Below are 25,269 nucleotides of genomic sequence, written 5' to 3'. Positions count from 1 at the left end.
GAGGTGTTTCCTGTGCTAATGTACACTAAAAGCATTACTCTTTTTTCAATAATATATATCTTGTGTCACTGTAAGGTTAAAAAAATATGAGATAGTCAAATCGGTAATTCCATTATAATCTTGAGAACTCAAGACAAAACGTTCCTACTTTTTGTCTAACTAAAAGAAAAGAAAATTTAAACTAAAATGAGCTTATATTCTTATGTATTTCTTTTTTATCTCCACAAAAGATTGTTTTGTTGTGCCATCTATATATACCAACTAGTTTGAGCTCCAGTAGAGTTCATTAGTAGTTGATTATCAGGATGACATATACATAGAAAACAGCACAAGTTTACAGAGAATTTTAGTGGGCAACAAATCAATCAAGTCTATCACCTTTCCTCTTAATCCTGCAGATAAAAATATCTATTAGTAAATAAATATACTCAGAATAACTTTGTAATGAAATTTTGTTTACACAGTCACATGGTGTCAGTATTCCCAAAKAGACTCTCAACAGAATCTGACATGAAGAGCTGCATTAAAAAAGAAAAATCTACATTCCCACCAAAGTCAGTTCAGAACAGGTGCCCAAAAAGAGAAATGCTATTTCTTGGCAACAACAGTAAAGACTGGAAGTAGGAAGTCATCCACCGTTTTGAACCCATAGAACCCACACAAAAATTCAGCCTTGCAATACAGGAACTGTGTTCTGCATTTTACATAGATATCAGTGTATCCATACACTAAGATATATATRGTTTATATTATTGACCAGCTTTTAGAGGTGTTTCAGAAGCATGATTCTCTCCCTTGGACTGAACAGAATTTGGATTAAGTTAACATGGATAAGCATCACCATTAGCATCTATACCACACAGTTCTCATTTGAGTAATATTTATCTACTATTACTTCAATTATTAAAATTGAAGTAATTTCAAAGTGGCTGCAAACCACTTTTCTTCTAGTTATCTTTAGCATTCTTACAATTTTGCTACCTACATGAGAGCAGTTGAAAGGACTGAACAGTCAAATATGTTAAACTGATTAACAAAATCTTACAAATTTAACGTAAATGCAGTGGGATACTGCATTACTGAGATGAGTCTGGAGCTTTTAACCCTAACTAGTTACAGAAAACCTCCAATGTTCAAGTAACGTCACTTAGTWTATGAAATGAGGCAATTTACAGAGGAATGACACAATTAGAATCATCTTTAAAACACTTTATAGTGGTATATAAAGTGACTTACTGGGACTAAATCACTTTTTTTTTTAAAAAAGAGAAAAAAGAAAACAGTGCTTATGCAGTTGAATGATAACCCAAAAACCTGCAATCTGATCCTATTTTTACCACAGAATCTTATGTGATTCATGGCAGGCCCATTTCACCTTTTCACAGTTGGTTRTTCAGACAGTGAGGAAATGCCCCGGCAATACTCAATCTGCGTGTTTACAACTTGCCTTGCAACAGCCCACATAGTGCATTAAAATACATTAGAAAGCATCAARCATCCTTCTTCCAAAATGAAATTCATTGCCCTGACACATGAGCATAGGCTCTTTCACAACATATTGGGAAAGCCTGGGCAGTTCTGAATGCAGTTACAAGCCAACACACAGCCTATGGAAACTCTCAATACACAGAGACATGTTTTAAATTTTCCCTTCCCATSGGCCTAACAACCAAACTCCCAGCTACAGCAGAACACGTGGAATGYGGTGCACTACCACAACCTCTTCACAGGTGTTCAAGTTTCTACCCACAAAACTAGARAATCTGTAACATTTCTTTAAGAACAAGACAAGCAGCAAAAAGATTCCCATAWCGTACATGAGTAGCTCAGTGTTTAGAATATTTATCCTGGCTCCTCCATTTTAGGTTCTCCTCTGATGYTCTCCAACTTCTGTAATAGTGACACGAGGCTCCTTGCCACTATTTGGTTCTTTTTGCCTTTTCAATTACAACTTCTTAAATATCTGCAGTCTCCAGTCACAAGTCCATTTTTGTTTAATTTACATCATAGGAGCCATTATAGCAGAGTTTTAAATTTCCCCTTCCTGCTCAGCTCAGACCAAAGCACTACTAGTAGAAAAGGCACCTAAATCAGCTGCTACGTAGTAGTTACTTAATACATAATATATATTCACATTTTTCAGAAACTGTAAACATACAAAGCTAGTAACTTTGCCTGTTAGTGGCAGAAAAAGACTTCTATTATACAAAGGTCAATTCCAGAYATGTTTAGTTCCTTCTTAAGTCCTTCCAAATATAAGACTGCCAGTAACATAAAAGCAAAGTGTTCTTCCACAGCCTCATGGTGGCCTAGACTTTTCCCAAGACAGCTTGAGGTAAACAACTGGCCCCGGAAGAAAAGGGGTATTATAATGGAATGTCAAACAACATACTACCAATCCTATTTATGAGGGACACAGCCTCATCACTAATAATTTCTAAACAGCATCTCTGCCACAGAAACTAACAATGCTTAGGCAGCAGTAATCAGAACGTAATGAAGCTATTTATTCTGTAGCTTCAACATCATCATGAAAATTAATTCATATCAAAGGTTTGGTTAGATTCATTCAAGGTCTTTTGAATTATTATACCCTTACATATTTGTTACCAATTTTGTTGCCAGAGTGCCCAGAAGCACATACTGTGAAGGGAAACGCAGGCTTTCAGTTGAGTTTGTTAAAATGACAATCACCTACATTAAAACTTTCAGAACAACCCCTACTTATTGCAGTGTAATATTTCACATGCACAAATGGATAGCTTTTGAGGTCTGAGCAACAAAAATAGTTCCAAACCACAACTCATACAGCTACTGCTTGGCAAAACAGAGAGCTTTAATGATGCCTACAGATAGGATTATCCAAATTTCCAAAGAACAAAGAAGAAAGATAAAGCAAAAATTACAGTGGCCTTGAAGGGGATGTGAGTGCCACATACAGTAGTGTTCATGTGTATCTCTGAAGAAAGATACAAATATTTACTGTAATATGACAAAAATGTAGATTCCAAAGGGATTTACAGAAGAGGAAATAAGGAAAGTCACCCGAAAAAATTGCCAACTCCTCCAAGACACTTGATTTAGTATATCARATATACAGCATAAACTGAAAAAATAGCCGACACATTGACTGAACAGTTTTTTAATTCCCTCCAAGTGTACATTTCACAAGTATTCATGACCTGAAAAAGCATAGTATCCCCAGTAAAAGACATTTCAGAAAAAACAAAAAAGACCCAAAAAAACCCCCAAAAAACCAGAAACTCACCAACTTAGAGGTTTTGTCAATGTGAATAAAAATCCATACATATACTTTGATAAAACATGACCTGAAATATGATAGTAGTGAAAAACTACAAAATATGGCAAATATTAATATGGGTTTACCTTGCAGCTAATTCTGTAGCCTGTAAAAATTGTTTTTTTCARCCAACATTTTACTAAGAAAAAAAAGTCAAAACCCCATACTCCTATTATTTTAGCCCTAAATTTAGATTTAGAGTCAGCATCACAGAACCCACTCTTTTCTGCATTATCAGATAAACATGAAACCTACTCCATTAAACAAGTCTAAAGATACTTTTTATCCAAGAACAACTGGAGATCAACATCCATCCAAAATGGAAGTGATCTTAAAATACAAATCAAATACTAAGGAGACTAAGAGTCTAAAGACTTCCATTTGCCATTCAGTGTCCTGTTTCTATAAATATAGCTCCTTTAGATAACCCTTTATATTTGGGTCAAAAGATTATTTGATTCAAATTTTTACATAATGATTTTTAATGAAAAACTAAGTTTGCCCATATCCATACAAAAATCTGTTAGGCTATTTGTACAGGATGTATGCAAGTGAGCAATTTCACATGTATTCTTAGAGGCCTAATAAAGTGCCAAAGCATATTTGCATTACTGTGTCTGTTACCACCCTCTGTTRAATTTAGATGATAAATTTCATACAGAAAGCTGTTAATTCAGCAATAATAAAAATCTAAAGTAGTAATCATCATAGATTTAAAATTCTTTTTAAYGATATGTGAAGTCAAATTATTAAAAGAATACAACATTAGAAATCAGCAGTTATGTTCTTTGTACCCTCACAGCAAGGTTTCCCAGGTGAGTAACAAGGTATTTTGCCAGCGCAGTACTGACTACAGGTCTGACTACCAGTACCAGTAAAATCTGTCAAGAAGAGATGTCAGTTCTTTGATGAGAGAAAAAGGTATTAGAGATTGAAACATAAGGAATTAGATGCATATGTTTAGCCACACAGTTGCTAAAATGTCTCCTGCTGGTTTTCTTTCCCACATAGTCACAAAGGGTATACAAGAAAAGCTCTAACAGAAAACTAAGGCAAAGGAAGTTGAATGGAACAGCCTTCCCAACAGATATATTTCAGTGTGTATCTCAAGACTGAACACAAACAGGAACAGGAAAGTGCATATACAAATGCACCTTAAGAGATTTCTTCACTGGATGCCAGTACCTCTAGTTTATCATGCGTTATTATTATTCAGTGCCTCAGAACAGAATTTTCTTCATGCTTTTCAGCAAAAATTGAATTTATCAGAAAGTGCTACTTTTAAGCAGATGTGCCACATAATTAACAACGACAAATCCACTTACTTTTTTCTCCTTCTCATGATGTTTATCCTGAGAGTGAGAGGAAGAATCACTTAAACTTTGATCATATGACCTATTAGATCCCCGTTTGCTCTTTTTCTAAAAAGAGAAAATATATTTATGGACAGAGAAAAGGAACCATTTGAATAAATAAAAAGAACAAAGCATTTCAACTGACAAGGTGCCTTACTGCTTGAGGAAAAAAACTTCAGCACTTCAGTTAATGAAAAACTGACTAATTACTGACACTAAAATTCACAAGACTAGTGAATGTACACCAGGGAAAAAAGCCTACACCTATATTAACTTTTACACCTCCCATAAATTTGCAAGATATGCTTTCCACAGAGAAATGAAATATGCCACTTTTCAAAGGTTAAAAGATGCTAAACACATTTTCAAGTTTTCACAACATAAAAAAAAAGATGCTGCTCAAATGAGTACCACATGAAGCCACAGTGAAGCCCTGACACATGCTTGAAATGCATTGTAAGGTGACTTCATGACTTATTTATTATTCAAGTGATCTGTCTGGTATATTTTCATTAAAATGGATTAAAAACCAGGATACAGAATGCTACAGTCATGTCTGTGATTACAAGTGGCAGATGTAATTGTCTGTATTTCTGTGATGTCTGACAGCCTAGTTCGGTACTGCAAACACTTTATGCTAGGCCAGTGTTCTAAATGTTGGTTATTTTCTCGTAACTGGGCTAGTGTTTTAAAGACACTTCAGGTCAGTGTTTTGTCAACCAGTTTTCAGTGGAATACTAGATATACACCACCCACCATCTTCAGCAGTAAATACTAAGCAATTGCATTTACCGGGCATTAACACTCGCAATAATCATATAAAGAAAAACTGAAACACTTAAAACAGTCTTGCCAGTCTTTACTGTTCTTACCACAGTACCTTCAGAACTGAAAGCTAACTAATTGTATRTCAAATGCAGTTATGTCTTTTTTGTTTTTTAAATAAACACACCTGTTCTCAATCATAGCAGCACTGCAACATTCAAATCAAAGGCCTAACAGTGTAAGGGTTTGCCTTCACTGCTAAGTAACAGATCACTTTCACTCTTCTTGTATATACTTAACTCAAGATAATAATAAAAAAAAAAATCTTAACTTCATAAGGGCCTAGAAAGCCCTGAGTTATCCTCATTAGGAAGCAACTTTATCAGTATTCACAAGAGCACAGAACTAACCTCACCAAGCTTATCTTCTAGAAAAGCTAAAATGGTTGACTGGTCCTGTGTTTTTACCTCGCTGCAACCTAAAAGTCAACCAAGTATTTAGCTTTTTTAGCAGTGAAAACAAGTAATCTGCAAGTTTAACTACACTTACAGCAGTATCGGAATACGTCCATGTACTTTAACTTTTATAAATAACATTTTTTAAACATCAGTAAGTCCCTCAAGTCCACGCACTCGCACATGTACACAGAAACAAATACCTGGAACTGTCAAACTGGTAAGAAATGATAGGAAAGACTCCAGAGGTCTGCTCCAAAACCTACTGCATTAACTGAGAGATATTTCAAAAAATCAAGCCTCAAGTCACTTCCTTAAGGTTGTGTTTCAGAAAACTTACAGGCAGGGAATACTCATTAGCTACACAGTGAGAGACAGAACAAAAGAGGTGGGGCAGAAGAGTAACAGAAGCTGAAAGAAATGTCTTCTTTATTTTCTAGAGGTAGTATTTCCTAGATTATTCCAAAATGTATTGAATTCCTAGAAGGCACCTAAACAAATAGCAAAAGAAAGCATCCCAGGAACTCAGTGAAAAACCCACTAAACGTGCAAGCTATTTCTGGCAGAGGGGAAAAACCCACACATCTAGAAAGTAACCACTTATAAAAACATTACCAGCTAATACTTCTGTAACTGTGATTAAAACATTGTTTTAATGAAATATAATCTACTTTTTGAACTACATGAAAATATTATTTCTAGTGCTAACGGCAATTCAGAGTAAAAAAATAGTAACATTTATTTATAGAATTTAATAAATACATACCAGTTTATTAAAATGGTATTTACAGTAGCCACAGTATTGGACGTTATCTGCACCATTGCCTTCCTCTTCACAAAGAAGTCCTGCAAACTGTGCACTAAAAATAAACCAAACAACATTCAAGGAAAGCTGTTTTACACCAGTTTGTACTGCAGTATCACAGCCGATAATGTATGGACGCTTATATCTGCAATTAATAAGACATTTTGACACAAATGACTTACAGTGGCATGTCAGCACATAACCAACCTTTGTAGCCCAGGGAAAAACATGTATCATTCATATTCTGGCCTGCTTTTTTTCAGTCTTCGTGCCACTCACACAAGCTTATAGTTTTTACTGGATTTACTATGCAGCTATTTGCACAACTAAATAAACAAAGCAATCTACAATGACTCTTAGCTCAAATTCAAGCCAAAAATTATCTAAGGAAAGAACAGTTTTTAACAAAACCATACTATAGATCCAAAGAAGTGGTTTTTTCAGAACTTGCATACATCCTTCTTTGGTTTGCCATAAAAATTACTGTTTTTTAAAATCTAACTTGAATTACATAGTAAATCAAACTGCATTTATTAGTTTAAAATACCGTGGCAGGCTAATTTCTTTTAAAAAGAACAACACAAGTTGCATTGACTGGGTTAATTATTACCTTATTCTACTACATTTTTTTCAAAACAATTTCGCATTTCAACATTTGTAATGTTGATATATTTCCTTTATCAAAACCAACTYAGATATTGAAAAACCAAATATTGTTACATTTCTATATCATTTTCATTACCATAATAATGTAATGTAATGTTACAGTCAAAATGATACATGAGARGATTTAAATGAAAGAAGACTATATTGTGGTTCATTTTCACAGCTTTTTAAAAATATGTTCTTGGCATATCCAGAAATACATGCACATCTACAGCTGATATCAACTACAGAAAACATTTAAGATGATGTCTTTAAGCAAAGATTTACTGTTCTAAGCTTGTCTTACAAAAAMCAGATGCCCTCAAGCTCATTATTCATTAGCCATTAGTTTGATAATCCCAAATTGATATACTTTGCCGTCTTCTGTCCTCTGTAGACTTCACATTTTTCTTCCATTTTTTTAAATACTACAGAAGCCTCTAATTATCTTCAGTCATACTACTCTCCAGCTAGATACCATTTTGTAGTACAGACCAGGTTTTTGAACCAGAACATTCTAAAAACTGGCAAGATAGACGTTTTTGAATTTAAGTCTCACGCCTCTCACAGCATTCACTGAAAACGGGGTTTTGGAATAAAGTAAAAAGATGAAAAGGATTCTTGTATGTATCCAAGTGTTTGAAAGGAAAGAGACCTTTTCATACAAGCACTTGGATGTACACATTTTTTCACATCTGTAAATAATCCCTTTACATGGCATGCACTCTTTGAGGAACACAATCCATTTTCACCATAAAAAGAAATTTGACACTGATCACATCCAATGAAAAATTAGATGCTTACAAAAGAATAAAACCTGCAAAGTAGTCAAGCAATTAAAAGAAAAAAATTAATGAAGAGTTGCCAAGAAWTCAACACCAAAACAATAGAATTATATCTTTCAAGATCTGCACAAGACATACAAATTATCACTTGTGTACACCGAAGAAAATATTTAAGTGATTTAAGCTAATGTGCAAATACCATTTCCCTGACTAAACTGGTCAYGAAGCAGCATGCTGGGGCACTCATAACACAGACAGGTAAATCCACAGAATATGCAGCCAGACAGCCTATATAAATCTGCTATCTACTGTAAAGTAACTTCACCTGAAATTTCAAAAAAAAAAAAAAACAACTAATGCCTGTAAATTCTGGAGTAGAACTGCTTTTGCCTCCTTTTACCTGTTGAYATGTGGTTTAATCTAATTATCCAGCCTCTTTCAGAAGTCCATAAAATGAGACGAGCATCTCCTTGCAAGGAGAATGCAAGGAAACCCAAATATCTTAAAGCAGAATGAATCAGATGGTGGAGGATACAGCTGTTTTTCTCCAACAGTAATACATGAAATCTGAATGTTTCGGGATGATCTGTACCATTTAGATAAAACCAGTGAAATTAATTACTCCCACAGGTTTGGAAATCTGTACTGGAATGGGTGAGTCTAGTGCATTTTCACATACAGCTCAGTAATTTTCCCACTGATTTACCAAAACTGATCAAAATCAGTTAGCAGTCAAATAAACAATGTCTTCACACTCCCACATCCTATTAAATATACTCTAAGATTCACAGGAGCATACATCATTTAATACCACCCAAGGGAGTATTACCAGACAGTTTTTGCAGCTCACAGCAATGTCTACACTGTTGCTGCCATGTTGTTAGTAAACACTATTATTGTAAAAATAATCCACTTTACTGTATTTCTTACYCAAAGACATACTAAATAAGGAGTTTATTCATCACACTGTGTGCATTTATTCATTCTGGGACATCAGAGATACTAAATAATAAAATATACTTACCACGTTACATGAAAAGCTTGTCGACATCCATGTTTATTACATGTCATACAAGCACCAGTGGCTGCTTTACTTTCTCTGCCTTGTTCATCACAAATATAGCATGTCTATCAAAGAGAAAATACTTAACTTGATAAGAAGCATACAAATAAATTCTGTGTTACAGGAGATTCTAGGCTGAGAACAACTGCATTTTGCAGCTGAGCCTGTGTAAGAACTTCTTTTTGAAAGTCTAATTATGCTTGTTAGCAAAAGGAGATCACCTGGTAGTTTCTTGGGATTTATGCAACACTTCACCAATGTTAGGGCAGTACAAATRCTAATTTGTTTACATTCCATACTACTGTCAACAAGCCAAAGGRTTAAACAGCCAAGGGTTAATAGCCTTAGGCTTCCCAATTGTTCTTGCTTTCAAGTTTATATTTATGTTCTTTTAAGTCTCGATCATTTTCATATTCATTCAACRTAACCTGCATTATTGGCATTCAGAATCATCAAATTAGACTGAGTGCCTAATGGTACGATATACCATATGATATACATACATATCTACACAATTACATACAGAAAAACTAGAAACTTGAAATTTTATTTGTACATTTGGTAAAGAATTTTCAGAAGTGTCATAGCTTCAATATTCATATGATGCTTAGCTACTTTTAATTAAATTGTGTTTAACAGAACTCTGCTTTACTTGGATGACTTTAGATCAGCATAACTTGGACAGCCCCATAAACATCTTGGAAAAGAATCAATCAAGAACCTTCTGTAAAAAYGCTTAATTCAGTATACCAAACACATTTCAACCTCCAAAACAAGCTAAAATGACTTCCAAAACCTGGAAGTCTTCTCACAGTATTTCTGTCAATTTCTTTATTTTATAGATGCTATGGCAATTTTTATTCTTTCCAAAAACATTCTTAGTAAAATGGAAGTTACTACAAAAAAAATCAAAATTCTTCCTCTTTATTCAATACTTTTTTTTTTTAAACACATGGCCAACAAACATGGACACATACTGTACGGAAGCTCACTACCAGACCAGGCATCACTACAATCTCTCACCAGCATTCCACGGAGAAACATCAGGCAAAATTAAGTCTGTTTTCACTTTTTCCTGCGCTAATTACTGAAAGAGCATTTAGAGAGATTCTATACTGYATCACATTCATGTGTAAAATTTAACAATTTAAGAACAGATTCCTAATGGAAGTATCATCCAGCACTGATGTGGTTTTAGGGTACTGAGTAATGAACATTAAGGACACTCCTACCTCTGTAGAAACCCCATTATAAGATCTTAACTGAGAAAAGAGAAACTTTTTTATGCCAAAAAAATTCTCTATATTTTAACTAACAATTTTATCACAACCTCCTTTCAGTGAGGCAGAGAATGAGTGGAATAATAAACGAAAATAACATCAACCGTGGATAGTAGAAAACACAGTTCAAAGAAATGCACCAAGAGACCAATGAATTTTTTTTTTTAAATTATAAAATGCAAACAAGTATTACCTAGAAAGACAGAAAAATGAGCGAAATTCTGAGATCAGAACAGCTTTTAACAAAGGCTTTTAGAACAACATTTAAAAGGAGACTCAGCTAACTAAAGCATTTTTGTTAATATGCTTGAAGGCAGGCAAGTTATTCTTGTACAGTTTTCATGAGACTTAAAAAAGCCATTATATCCTAACACCATACCCCTACAACCTAACATTTGAAAGATCAGAAAGGGGATAATCCTACTTAATTCTTTGCCTTGTTTCTTTTGTACATCAAGGTGATACACACTGATAGTTCAGTTGTTTGACAGGGTCTGAAACTGGCTGCTTTTTAGCTTCCCTTACCATGACACATTCAGATTTTCAGAACAAACAAGGTCAYGATCACAAAATCACAACCTCAACTGAGTCACTCCATGAGGTGCAAGTGACTTCAAAGTAAGATACCTCTATAAACAGAGGTTCAASAAACGCCATAAGACTCAATCTCCAGTTACTTTCCAGGCTTTTTTCAGTTTTGTTTCAAGATCTTTAAGTTTTTTTCCTCACTGAAGCTCAGAAATTAAAAGCAATACCAGCACTCCATTTAGTAGAGATGCAGACTCAATTTTTCAATATTTACCCTACAYGCAGAATCTGTGTTTCAGGACCTCTCAAAGCAATTTCCAGTAAAATGAGTGGAAAAAGACTAAAAAACACATTATGAACAAGTTTAAACACATGGTGGACTGACTACTCAATTTTAACAAGCTCAAAGAACTTCCCTACAAGAGTCATGAGAAGCATTAAACCTGTTTCCTAGTCTYCCACATGAAACAGGGACAAAGAAGGTTCACCTTCCCATTCTAAGATGGACAGTAAGTTCTCTATAGCTGTATTTCTCAGATGTACCTTGTCTTACACACACAAACAATTCCATAAGCCTGAGAACCTTTGTCTTCCTTTCACAATGAAGGATTCCCATGCATTTGCAAATCCATACAAATGCTACACCTCTGAAGCCTCTGTAATGTGGAAGTTTAAAACTATGTCCCACCATCTACAGCTGCATTCTTCTTCAAAACTCTTAAASGAAGAGAGCAAACTCATTGGAAAAGAAGCAAAAGCTTTTGACTGAACAAAGAAATTTTACTCAAAAATACAACAAATATCTTAATTTAAAGGCAAGATACATATTTTGCAAAGCTGCCTTTATGTCTCTGTCAGCGTTTTTCCGTCAAAGATTTAAAGTATAAACCTTTGCAAACACAAAGACAGAAAGGAAGATGAGGCAAAAAAAWTTATAAAGCAGAAAGTAATTTGAGAAATAGTTTACTCATAAGATCTACCCAATGGCATTCTCTGATCACAAAATCAAACCTAGGAATTGTACAGAAATTTTTCATTGCCGCAGCAAGTAGTGAAAGACAAGATTATCAGCTGCCTTCACTAATAAGCAAATCAAGAAACTTCAAACTTATCTTTTAATCAGTTCTTAAAAGGGATTCCTAAAAGTAGTAATTATATACAATTATCCCATAGTTTCAAMTTAACCTGAAAGAGACAAATAAAGCTGACATGAAAATATATTATCCATGCATAAGCATCCAAGGAGTAACAAACACCTATTTCTAAAAAGAAGAGCAACTAACAGTCCATTTCTTTTTTGGAAGGAACTGTGTAAGAAGAGCTTTCCTAAAAGCTACCCCATTAATCAAACCATTCAGTGGATTCACTCTGTAATGTGATGGTTTTCATACAAGAAGCAGGCAAACTGCAGGGAAATAGCAGCCAAATGTCTCTATATGGACAAGCCCCATGCTTTGGCATCTGCTGCATTTCCTCTTGCATTTAAGATTACTGTATTTGGTAATATTGCATATTTTGCAGTGTTCAGTAAAGAAACAAGTGCATCCAGAAAAAATCCAAACAGTAACTTAAACAGTATCTCCTGGCAGAACTTCAACAATATTTATGTTAAAGACTAAGTATAATTTCTCCCGCATGGTAATTTTTTTTGGCCTACATTTTATCCCAATTCCATATGCTAGTCTTCTATATGTATTCAGCCATGCACCGAGAATTATTTAGAACTTCAAAGGAAATAATATCTTACTTAAAAACTCCTATTCCAACCTGAACTGACAGACAGAATGAACTTATCATTAAGCCTCTCTATGAAATGAAACAACTGTAGTCATTTTTTAATTACATGTTTACATTCGTTCTCAATGTGCAACAAATGTTTAAAGAATGTGGATGTTTCTCATATCTACTTCTCAAAAAAAAGCTTTCTTTCCCATTTTTCCCCAAACTAATAAAGTCAGAGTGAAATGCTTTACAAAATTTCTGATCTAAAAAAAAATCATTTAAATAAACACAATTTATCTTGAATAGCAATGGTAATAGAAGGTAAAATTATTGCAGGCTACATGRAAAGGGAACTAATAGTTTTATTTGGTTTGGGGAGTATTGCCCAAGAATAGCTTACTTGGAACCCATGACAGTTTAGCCACAGYAATACCAAACTCAGTACCAGTGACAGACTTATCAAAAAAGCTGAGAGTTCCCTGTCAGYCATTCCCTCTTAAATTTTGTGCTGTTACAACTAGACTGCTCTTGGCACTAAAGTTAGATTGGTTTCAGGAGGTTTAGTGCAGCAACTGTACTGTACTACAGGCATTTCTTCAATTCCCCTGAAATCCACAGTCACTACCTCCCTGACCCAAAGAGACCAAACAATGACAGCAAAATCTGAGTTCTGTAAAAAGAGAGAACAAAAATAGTAATAATTTGCAGGCTAGCAATGTGACCCCAAACCTTGACATTTCTGATACAAGTCTCATTGTATTTCACAATATATTGCAGTAGCCCGTATAAAAGTAGTTCTAGACTGACTGCTAAGGTGGAAAACAGGCCTCAGTCAGAACATCTGCCAAGAGCACAGAAAACTAAGAGCTAGACAACATCAAGAACTCTCTCTACATGAACTGTATGGTGCTAGCGAGAAAAAAATTAGAGTAACTACATGCCAACAAAAATGGAAACTGGAATTTTAGCAGCAAAACACAACTACATGCTATATATTTAGAAGAAAAACTTGAAGAAGCAACTTTAGTTATAATGAAAAGGAATTAAACACTAAAGGCACAAAGCAACAACAGATTTTGTGAACAAGTAATAATAAAAGACTCAGAGTACATTTTTTGAAGTTAAAAGGATTTACTCATCCAATATCCAATTACCATCAATGGAAATGGTGCAAGATAAAACAAAATCTAAAGTGTTCMATGAAATTTTTGAAGTACATTAAGGGAGAACCACTGCTAATTTTAAAAAAAATTATGACTGACTACTGTTCAAGGAAAAAGAAGCAAACAGATGTTCTGTTTCCTCAGAGTTGAGGAAAGAAAGAAAATAAACTCATCTGTTACAGCAAATCTTTATTGCTTTGTGTCCAAGCACTAAGATTTTATTAGTTCTGCATTGAATCTCACTGCTGCATGTTCTTGCCAATGCAGAAGGAAGCCAATAGTGAGATGCCAATAGAGATGCTCAAGTAATAACAAGAAAGCTTAAGAAAAACCTAGACTTTGATTCTTGGTTTTTCAGCTACCCTGGTAAGTAAGATGGACAAAACATACTGACAGCAACTGGAGAAATTGAAACAGACAAGGAAAAGGCCAAAGAAAGAAAAAAGGCTAGAAAAATGGAGGGCCAGCCCATAAAACAAAGATGGAAACTTGGAAAGGGGGTGTGGAGGGTGTGAGAAGTTGCAGAGACAACGCGAACAAGACTGGTCTCCCTGTAGAAAGAACACAAGAGGTGATGCATGCTTCTTTTCTTTCTCTTTTTAATAATACAGTTTATTCCTAATATACTCCAGTGTTCACAAACTACCAGAAAATAAAGTAAAAAGAAGAAAATAAAGGTTAAAAGAACAACACAGGAAAAATACGTTACATGACTAATCAGAAATTCAGGCAGTTTACTGTCTGCAGAAAGGAATATACAAAGATGTATGTAGTTAAGTGAGGAGAAAATAAGAAGSGAAATAAGAAAAGTGTAACTATGAATAAAGAACACTAACAAGTTACTGGTTTATTGCTTTGCCTTTTTCATTTTTTTTTATTTAAAGTCTCACCACACTTACATAAAACATTCAATCTGATACTTATTTAGCAGCAGTTCTATAAGCAAGTAATCCCACTAAAGCAAATGTTGCTTACAAAGGCAAGAGCCTGCAAGCATTTGCCTTCATATACTAGCATACTTTTTCATCCTAAAAGAAATGTTTATGAACATGGTTATGTTCATATGAGCACTTAAAACAGTAGGACTTTGTGGTAATTAATARTAATATTTCATTTAAGCTGCAATAGTATTTTAACCTATGGGAAATATTTCAGATTCCTTTCAAAATAAACTGTTATTCAACRATAATGATATTTTTAATTAACAAAACAGTCCCTAATCTGTAAAAGACTAATAAGATATGGCAGATAACTTACAGCTTAATTTAATAATATACCTTTCTTAATTCTTCAATTTACCATAAAGACATAGGTGAAAATTTACAGCATTACTTCACACATTTGTGAATTTCATATAAAAGTGCATTCTAAGAAGTGTAGTTTTATATTATTAAAGCTCACAAGTTTTAAAATAAATACATTAGATATAAAAGACATATAATTATACCTTATTATAACGATCATGAGGAACAGACTGCAACACGATAGGCTCCATTGTAGAAACATTTGCAAACTGCACCTCGGGAATGTACAGAGCACAAACCACATGAGCCCAACCTACAAAAAGTTATAATTGTATTTAATGTTTTCTAGAAGCTCAAAGGACATTTCAATGTAGTACAATTATAGTACAAAGAACCTTTTATGCCACTTTTACCCCACGGACAATTTTAGCTGTTTACAATATTAAGGATGTAAGTTACACTTAAGTCATGTTTACATTTCATTTTTCTTATCCAAAGTTTAGATGACCAGCAATACATTTTTTAATGTAGACAGGGAGAATTTATACAAGTAATACTCCATGAAATTCAAATACTAATGATTTATACAAACTGACACACAAATGGAAAAAACAATTATCTTTTAATTTCCAGGATTAACACAGTCACCGCATACACAAAGTCTTGCAGAAAGGAAATATCATCTGGCCAAACTGATATTCATACAAGCATTAACATCATAGAATACTTCTGTGTATAATTTTTAAAATGTCATTCTGATTTGAACAGACTCCTGTTTCTTTCTGTAGAAAGAAATCCTAACACATACACACACCCTCACATCTCCTTTATGAAATCTCTTGCTTTTCAGTCTATAAAGRTGTGGTCAACTCATTTTTTCACATAAATACAAATGCCTGTATCAGGCTCTACTCTAACTTATTAACTTGGRGTCATCAATAAATATTTACTTACTTACCATATTGTGCTTTAACAACAGTTTGAGATAGCCAACATTCTTAATTGTCTGACATTTGGTCAGACTGGGGCGCAGGAAAACACCAATACAGAAACAGAACTACTAATTTGGAGCCTTTTTTCAACACTAAAATCCTGAAAGCTGCAGGTCTGTTTCAGCAGAGGACTGTCTCCCATAACTGTAAATTTAGCAGAAGCTGCCATACAGGTAACCCAACCTACTGCTATACTGACACTAAAAACAGAATTATGAAAAGTAGTATCATCTCATCTGAAGGTGAATTTGGTGTGGCTACTCATTTGGTGCGAATTCTGTTCTTCCCCAAGGAGAAAACTAAAGTTTCTTGTCACAAGACYCTTAATATACTTTAAAAACAATTCTGCTTTCCTCCTACCCAGGCTTACTTGTATGCAAACATTAAGGATATAAAATGACAAACTCACATAATTAGATAATCTGGCAGATTATTAGATCAAGCAAGCAAAGTAAATTATTGTTGGGCAAATGCATGCTATAATAAAAAGAAAAAMCAACAAAAAAATAACAACAACAAAAACACAAAACCCACCATACTGTCTCATTGCAGGCCTTTCTGAGTTTTGTTTTCATSTTGGATTTTTTCTTTTCAACTACTCTACAGAATCTAAAGGGTCTTAATTTCTTCGCCTAACCATTTTGACTCTTAAAATGAGCTGAACAMAAAGCTGCACTTGCTCATAGTAGTATTGTTGAGATTCTTGAATGGTATTTAGAATAAAAAGCACATATGCAATTCCAGATACTTTTCTTAAAGCACAAACCTCCTCCAGTTGCTTCCAAAGGATCTGGTATCCTCCCCCCCAACTTAATAAAATGGTAGTTATAACTTCTRTGGAAAATGAAAAGTGCACACACACAACAGTTGTAGTCAACATTCACAGTCAACATCAAATATAAAATTCTAGTATTTCAACTGCAACTAAATACAGTATCTGTGCTCCTCCATAATTTTATTCACAAACAGCCTGTACAATTATTCCATAAAGAGAAGGCATGAGACTAACAAAAGTGTAGGAGTAAAAAAAAAAAAGTATAAACTGCTAACTTGAGCTGCTGTTAAAAACTGTTCCAACAGTCCATTTCAAAATTATCATTAATGGACAACCTGAAAAAAAAAAAAGAAAGAAACCAACTATAAAAACCACAACCTTTTTTGTTCTCTCATATACTTGAAATATCTTCGGGTAAGGAGTGTTTTTAAGGGCTTTTCTAAGACTTGCAAACTGCCTTAACCTAGAGTCATCTTACTAAAGGCAAATAAATGTTAACATGGTGTTAATGGTGAAAATTTAAATCTTCTCTCAAAAAAATTAACTCAAAYAGAAACACCATTCATCTAATAAAACCATTAAACCAATAAAAAAGTGACACTGAAATTTGAAAAAAATAAACCTTCAGTTGGCTACACATAATTAGATGGCAAAAGCTTTTACTTCTGATGCAATTAGGCCTGTACTCCACCTACATATAAAATATACCACAGACATTAGGAAAAAAATCACTAAGCAAGCTGAAATTTAGGTAGATAAATAATATTTACTATAAGGAACCAGAAGTAACTTTAACTGGATAGTGCTCCATCACTGTCAATTAAAAAAAGTTTAATTTTTTTTTAAGAATTTAAAAGAAAAAAAGAAAAAAAAATCAAACACTACAATATATTCCTATTAACAAATACAAAGCACACATTCAAGACAGCTGCAGGCAGTAGCAGGCTTTAAACTTTCATGAAACCAAAACCAGCATCTATATAATGGAATGAAGCACTAATACTCTTTTCGAATATGGGTTAATAAGTGCCCATGGAATTGAGGACAAGGGACTTTTTCCATTGATTTCCATCTGGCACCTTTGGATCCCAGATAATCTGACCTTGCTGAAAAGTCATAGTGTGTCCAACAATAACTTAACCATAGAGATGGTTGCAGCATCCTTATGTTACCAGCCTCAAGTGCCTACATCAAAAAAGAAGCCTCACTCCAGCACCAGCTCCCTCAAGACACGCTGCACACAAGTTCTTCAGTAGTCTTTTGTCCAAAATKTAAGTCATGAAGAAATATAGAATTGTCAGAGAGCAACACCCAGCTGACCTGGAAGTGTCAAATGAGGCACAGCTGTCCCCAAAGATATTTTTCCGTAGCAAGTGTGGTTAAGGACTGGTTGTCTAAAGGTGCTGTGCAATCTCCATCTTTTGAGGACTCAAGATCTGTAACTCCTCCACAAAACTTTTAAGCCTAAGGTGGGGTCAAGAAGGTTCAGTTTTCCCACCTAAGAACCACACAGTAGGACAAAAACAGAAAAGGAAGCAAACAAATACTGTTTTCCTAAGCATCAAGAGACTAGTACTACAGCTACAAAGCAAAACGCACGGAAGTAAGGACAAGTACAACCAAAGTGTGACAGTTCTCACCGATGAGAGAAGTGGCTACTAACCTACAAACAGATTTTAATGTTTTGTGCTGAGAGTGTTCCTGACTATACAACAYGATGAAAAAAACATCCTCCTGATCCTCTGCTGACATTTCCTTCTCTTTTAGACAATTACTAAGGCTGAGCACAGAGCTCAGAACCCCAGCACAAGGGCCTATTCCCATGTTCTAAGTTGTTTCCTACTGATGCTAACTGCCTCCTTTGTCTGCAGGGATAATGAAACATTCTGCAAAAACACCCACCCTAACTGTACATAAAACCCCATATGAGAAGCAAGCATTTTAAAGGATGTGTGCTGTTTAAGACTATGTTAAAATACGTATTTTTCCATTTACTTCTTCTAAGCCATAAAGTTTGCACTATAAACTTCCTATTCAAATCACTTGTTACATTATTCTTGGGCAATTAAAATTTCATCAGCAACTATACACCCTTTCCCTCCTTCTCACCCAGGAATAAAAAAAAAAACCTAAATACAGTCCTTTCGAGCTTCACCAAARCTTAAGTGTGAAAAATGCTGTTGTACACTCATGTTTTAGATTATAAAATAAAAACCTATAATAGTACTGTCCTACACATTCAATAACATTYAAAACATTTTCTCTAGTTTCTGTTGCAATCAAAATTATTTTATCAGGACTCGTCTTCACCYAAACACTGCACAGAAATAACAGCAAGATATCCCATTTTTTCTTATTGGTTCTCCAAATTTAGCCAGGAACTCATGCCATTTTTGAGATAACTTTTSTTCCAAATGAGTTCACTAAACCCATCTCTATAAACCATATATATCACTTACTCTTTAAATCAATTATAAGCTTCCATTCAGTGTAGYTGTGCATGGTTTGAATCCAGACAAATGGCTACAGATGTACTACTCACTTTTTTTTTCATATTACTTAGGAAACTTGCAGTAATTACTAACAAACCTTTACTATTACCACTGAATTGCTTATATGCAATTGACTTTTRGTTTCATCCCCTTTCAGGACAACTTTTTACTGGAAGAGAGGGCAGCATACATGTTTTTGCAAAAAGAGATGGCAGCTTGTAAAATTCTTAATGTTCTTAAAATTTCCCCTTATACTCAGATTTTTTAATTTTATTTATTTTTCAATCTTTGAGATGTTGGCTGTTTGACTCATGCCTTCTCAATAATAGTTTTTATGAGATGATATTGCTTGGCTTGCTTATTTTAAAATAAACTTAATTTCTTGATTTTAAACTAAAACCTAGGAAACATATCAGCCATCAAGTTAGCTTGTTTCTATGCACTCATAGAATTTTCTTCTCTGAAACTACTGAAAAAACCCTCCAGCTACCCCAGGCTGTCAGATTCACTACCTCTTTTGCTTCAAAAAATGCCAATATTCTACAACAAGCAACATCTCCATCCAGAAATTGTAAAATGTAATCATTTTAAATTTTTACTTATTGGTGATAGATAAAGTTAAATATATTTACTTCAACTGTACTTTCAAGTTCAGTAACTTTGGGAAAYGCTGTTTATATTATTCAGTGTGCTTTTTAAGAAAACATCACAGAAATATAACAAAGACATTTTCCTTTGAAAAGACCTTAGAAAACAACTTCTACCAACATTAAAACAACATGGAAAATCACATATAAAACAACTCCAAGATCTGCTTTGATAAAAATAATGAAAACCATTTTATCCAATATCAAAAATTAGAAATTCATGTTGAAAATTCTTCAAAGTTTAAATATACCATATGAGACTTGTAGCATTTCACTTAAACGAATTTTTTATTTTGATTTATCTCTTAGAAAGACACTATTGGTTTTGCCAATTTTCACGTTTAATTCTAGCTCACTAAATGTTTAATTAACACCATACAACATAGCCAAATGTTTCCAGTCTTTCACTGAGATTTTTTACTTCTGGTGCCTTACTGATTTCTAACTCGGTGCAAATCTAGCAGTACATATTTAGGAGGTATAATTTTAATGTGCATTGTTCACTAACATTTGGAGTAAGAAATACCAGACTTCAGACGCCTAGCTAAAAATAAATAGTTGATCTGTTATTCCARTGTGACAGAGAACAAATAATTCCTAGCAATTTCACCATCAGCARACACAAGACTGTTGGCAACAGACAACTCTGTAGGTAGAAGTAAACTCTATCAAAGTAAGCTAAAGTTAACAAAGAAAACCCAGGAAGATAAATAATATCACACTGTGTTACCCATCTAACTAAAGGTTTTTTACACCTTCTGCTTAAAGTAGTTGCTTTACAACTACTGCCTAATTGCCCAAAACTTGATTCAGAAGCACTTTTCCTGTAAATAAACTCACAGCATTTTTAAATTGCCTTCCAGAATACATTTTCAAGCCTTGCCTTTATAGTCTTTGACTTCAYAATAAATTAAGTCTTACTGTTATACACAAGCTTATAATCCATCCTACTACCCACAACAAGAGAATCCCATGTCTTGCTTAAGAACTAAGAGGCACAGAGTAGGGTCTCTGCTACGATCCACGGTCAGTGCTGAAGCTGTGTTGCAAAGCAYGAAAGCACTGTAGAGGCCAGAATCATGAATCCACTTGGGACTCCAGTCACAGAGCCAGTCTGGTAGCACAAGAGCTCTGGGATATTATCACCATCCCCTAACCATGCACCAATTCCAGAGTGGTGCAAAGTTTGTTTATGCATTCTAAGTTCCTAAAGAGTCCATTATATTTCATTAAAGAAGTCTTACCTTATTTCTAACTACAGCTCACTCCCAAAGCAAGAGAATGTATTTATTATTCCTGCATAAAATATCTTTCTTCATTGAAATGTTAGTCCCTTATGAGGGCTGCTCTAAATTGTCACTTAAGGATACACCTTAATCCATTTCAACTGTGGACTGTCACTGATAGGCAGGATCTCACCTTAATCTTCATTTTCAACTGTGTATGCTTGCCCTCTCCTTGTAGTATGAGTTTGCTGTGTAGCAGGGCAAGTAATTTTTTTTTCCATCTCATTACTCAACTTGTGGGAAACTTAAAAAGTTTACCTTCCAGCAAGATCAGTCAATGGGTTGATGCAATCCACACTGAGGTCTTACGATTACCATACACAAAACCACCCGTGCAGAAACAGCCAGCCAGGGGGAAACCACAGTCCACTGCTTTCTGCAGAGGTCACCAGATGTCCTAGATTGCATGAAATTGCACCCTCTGTATCCACAACTATCAGATCTGCTGACAGACCCAAAGGCTGAGCTGTATCCAACTCTGCTGGATTCACCTTTCAAAGATGTGCTTAAGACCATTACTGTTACTCTTTGCCAAAGGGAAAGATTAAGTACTATTTTAAACCTTTAGTTAAGTGTCTCTTCATTAAGACATTCCACATACTTTTGTTTTAACCCTGATCCTCCTTTCCTGTAAAACAAGAAAACTTGCAGATAAGCAATCTGTCAGCTGAAGTTACTGTCTTTTCCTTACTTTATTAAATACAGGTTTAGAGTTTGCTATATTTAATACAGCATTATTCATATTATATCCTTTGATCCACTCTTTGAAGAGGGATAAAAAGCAGGTGCTCACACTAGAGCTCTCGCCGCTGTGGTTGGTAGTCGACACTGTCGTTGGTATAGAATGGRCAGTTGGTTAAAAAGGTAAAACAAATCTGTCTATGAAGAAACAGCATCATCCTACAAAGTCCTGAATGTCACAAAATTCTCCATTTAAAAAAATCTGCTCCTCGACTAAGAATTGACTCCTTYTGAATCATCACTCTGCAGGACAACAGTTCGTTTTTGAAACGGTTGCAGATTAAATTCCACTGGTCCACTGTGTAAGCTAATAGCTTTCATAATTTTATCTGGCATGCTAGGGAATTAATGAGTTTCTTCCACCACCCTCAAGAAATCCTTTCATACAACAAAAGGAAGAAATGCATAAATAAGCACCTAAAAGTCTAAAAAAAATTTCTTCATGTACATTATGATTATCAGTAAATTATAAATATACATTATATGCTAATATTTCACTCTTTCTCAGTAAAAAAAAACAGGAACTGCTGTAAATCTGCTAAGAAAAGCTAGAACATTTGTAGGTAAGCACTTGCAAAATGCATGCATCTTGGAGAGTACATATAACATTATACCATCCACATTCTCAGACATTAACACCAAGAAAACTCATCGGAACAGTAAACCAGACTTTGAGACTCTAATAACAACAGAAACAGGAAAACAGGAAAACCTAGCATATAATGGTTTTATAGACTTGGGAGATCCCACCGCTAACCCAGGGGGGTGGGAAGAGGGCCTGGGCCATGACATAAAACCACCACATTGTTAGCTGGCCTTTCTCCAAGCAGCTGCATGAAAGAAGTCTTGGTGAAGTCACACAAAGAATGCTGTTACACAGCATTCCTGATCATCATCCACTGGCATCAGATTTCAAAGTAACAACTTGTACAGCAGAATCAAACCTTTAAGGCTTACAGAAAATTGTGGAAAAAGATTACTGTAAGAAAACTACTTAAACAGGAGATGAACTATATTAGACACAAGCGAACAATCTGCTTTAAAAGCAGAATGCACACTCAGTATTATGAGAAGATAAAAGAATTTGGATTCAAAAACCTATAATCAGTCCAAATGGTCATGATTTTATTTCCTTCTCACTCACTGTCAAAAATCCAAAGGAAATTACTGCAAAATTTAAGGAAGTACTACTGAACTGAAAGGCACAAAACTATCAAATGCCAACAGTTCTCAAGTAATTTCGAACAAATGCTCATTTGTTGCTTCTCTGTTTTTTAAAAAAAGTGTCTATATTTTATCCAACTACTAATACACTTACCAATCCACCAAGCTGAAGGAAAATTAATCTTTCAATAGCCTTCTTACATGCAAGACAGCAAATCAATAAGCAACTCATATATGTATCAAGTTTTCTTATTTTATAGAACTTTTCTATTAGTCATATTTAAAACCACAACGGTTCCCCTAAAAAACATGAATACCAAATTCATCAAGGAATTCTGTCAACAAATATATTCAGAGACAGAAGTTCTTCTTCATTCAATCAACTTTTCTATTTTTAATATAAATAAGAATAAATAAATTTTTTTAACAGTAAATAGCCTAATGGAGTCCATATAATTCCAGCTCTGAAAAAGTCCTAATGTTTCTGTAAAAACTAAGTCCACATGCAGGGAGGATTATTTTTTCTTCACAAAACCTAAGCATAGCCCTAAGACAGTCACAGACATTAAGCAAAATATTAAAACTTTTGCAAAGCTAGTTCCTAAAATTTCCTGCAAATACCCTGCTCATAACTRTGCAATGTCCCATTACCCTTACAAATTAATTAAATCAAATGTGCAGCTAAATACAATCAATTCTTAACAATCCTTAGGGCAGACAAACCCATTGACAGACAAGCCACATCACAGATACTAGTCCAAGCTATATCCAAGAGTGTTGTTTCCAAGATCTGTGCAAGTGCAGGAGTGGAATGACCATTTTCACACAGTGCAGAGACTGAACGAGGACATGCAAACGGATCTCAGCTGCTCCTGTTCAAGGTCAGTTCAGTTCTCACACAATGGAAAGCACRGGAGGGACAGTAAAGCAGACTAGGACATACTGCACACAAATCCAGACAATTACTTCTTTGGGCTCCACTACAGGTTCTGATTACAGCATCAGTAACCACYATCACCAAGCCAAAACAGGCAAGGATCTGTGTACTCTCCAGTGCACCCAAAAAAGTTATGGGAAGAGGTACTGGAAAGGTCAGCACAGAATAACTTTGCAAATACCAAGAGGCATCAAATAAAATCATGAGGTTAACAAGTTCAAAAGAAGCCCATGGACATATCGTACAGATCAACTGCAAAATGCCTTGCCACACAACATTATGGAAACTAAACTTAACACAGAAGTGAATATTTTAATAGTGTGATGGACTCATCTTCCATGAAACACAAAAATACCATGTCTGGATCAAGAAGTTATGAAGCATAAGTGCCTGCAAGCTCGAAACTATTCTGAGAAGGCACACAAGACTGCTCTCAATACTCTAGTTCAGAGTGACAAAAATCAGAAAAAATGTTGTTTGGCCTCCATGATATGCTCCGCTCCTCTAACTATCTCAGGCTGTCACTTTTAAGTTCTCGTAAGACTCATGACAGGACTGGTCCAAGAATGTTGTAATTAAGGAATCACTGAAAACTGTAATTCTGTATTTGCCATAGGTGACACTAGAGAACCCACACTAATCAGRTAAGTACAACTAAGGCAGAGTCAAACAGACTTCAAACAGAAATATAAAACCTAAAAAGCAAATCTAAAAARATCGTGATGTCCAGAAGGTCAGATAAGCAGCAACAGGTCAGTAAAARGAGAGGGAGCAGGAGGAAGAATGCACACAAAGGAACCTGACAGTATTTGGGAAAAGGGACAAAAAACCTCACAAAATACCAACACAACCATATCATACCCCACCATAATATATTGTCAATTAATTATACTTATTTATAGTCATTTAAAAATAGTTAACAAACAACACAAGTTTGATTCCAAGACTAGTTTGCCATACATGTCTTATAGTGCTCCACAGTTCTTAAAGGCAGGTAACATCATTAGAAGAGAGCTCTAAAATTAAGCTGCTTTCAGTTACAGTCATGCAACTGACTTAAGACAGGCAGTGTACAGGCTGCTGCTACAAGAATACTCCCGGCCATTCCTTATATCAGCATTAGC

General features: G+C 34.7%; 1 protein-coding gene across 6 annotated transcripts in view; it reads right to left on the bottom strand.

Moving 5' to 3' along the window:
- Window positions 1-25,269, bottom strand: part of MLLT10 (MLLT10 histone lysine methyltransferase DOT1L cofactor) — a 125,176-nt gene that overhangs the window by 75,141 nt on the left and 24,766 nt on the right. For 3 of the 6 annotated variants that reach the window (XM_057383698.1, XM_057383682.1, XM_057383673.1), the window contains 4 exons: window positions 15,315-15,424; window positions 9,136-9,239; window positions 6,643-6,736; window positions 4,627-4,722 (listed from right to left, as the gene is read on the bottom strand). In XM_057383698.1, coding sequence (XP_057239681.1) covers window positions 4,627-4,722; window positions 6,643-6,736; window positions 9,136-9,239; window positions 15,315-15,424 — 404 coding nt within the window. The remainder of the gene's footprint in view (window positions 1-4,626; window positions 4,723-6,642; window positions 6,737-9,135; window positions 9,240-15,314; window positions 15,425-25,269) is intronic. The other 3 variants (XM_057383688.1, XM_057383708.1, XM_057383714.1) reach the window with 1 other exon arrangement.

Source organism: Malurus melanocephalus, unplaced genomic scaffold (genome assembly GCF_030028575.1).
Source record: "Malurus melanocephalus ecotype Western Australia unplaced genomic scaffold, MMel_1.1 scaffold_14, whole genome shotgun sequence".
Lineage (NCBI taxonomy): Eukaryota > Metazoa > Chordata > Aves > Passeriformes > Maluridae > Malurus > Malurus melanocephalus.
This window is presented reverse-complemented; position numbering and strand designations above follow the sequence as displayed.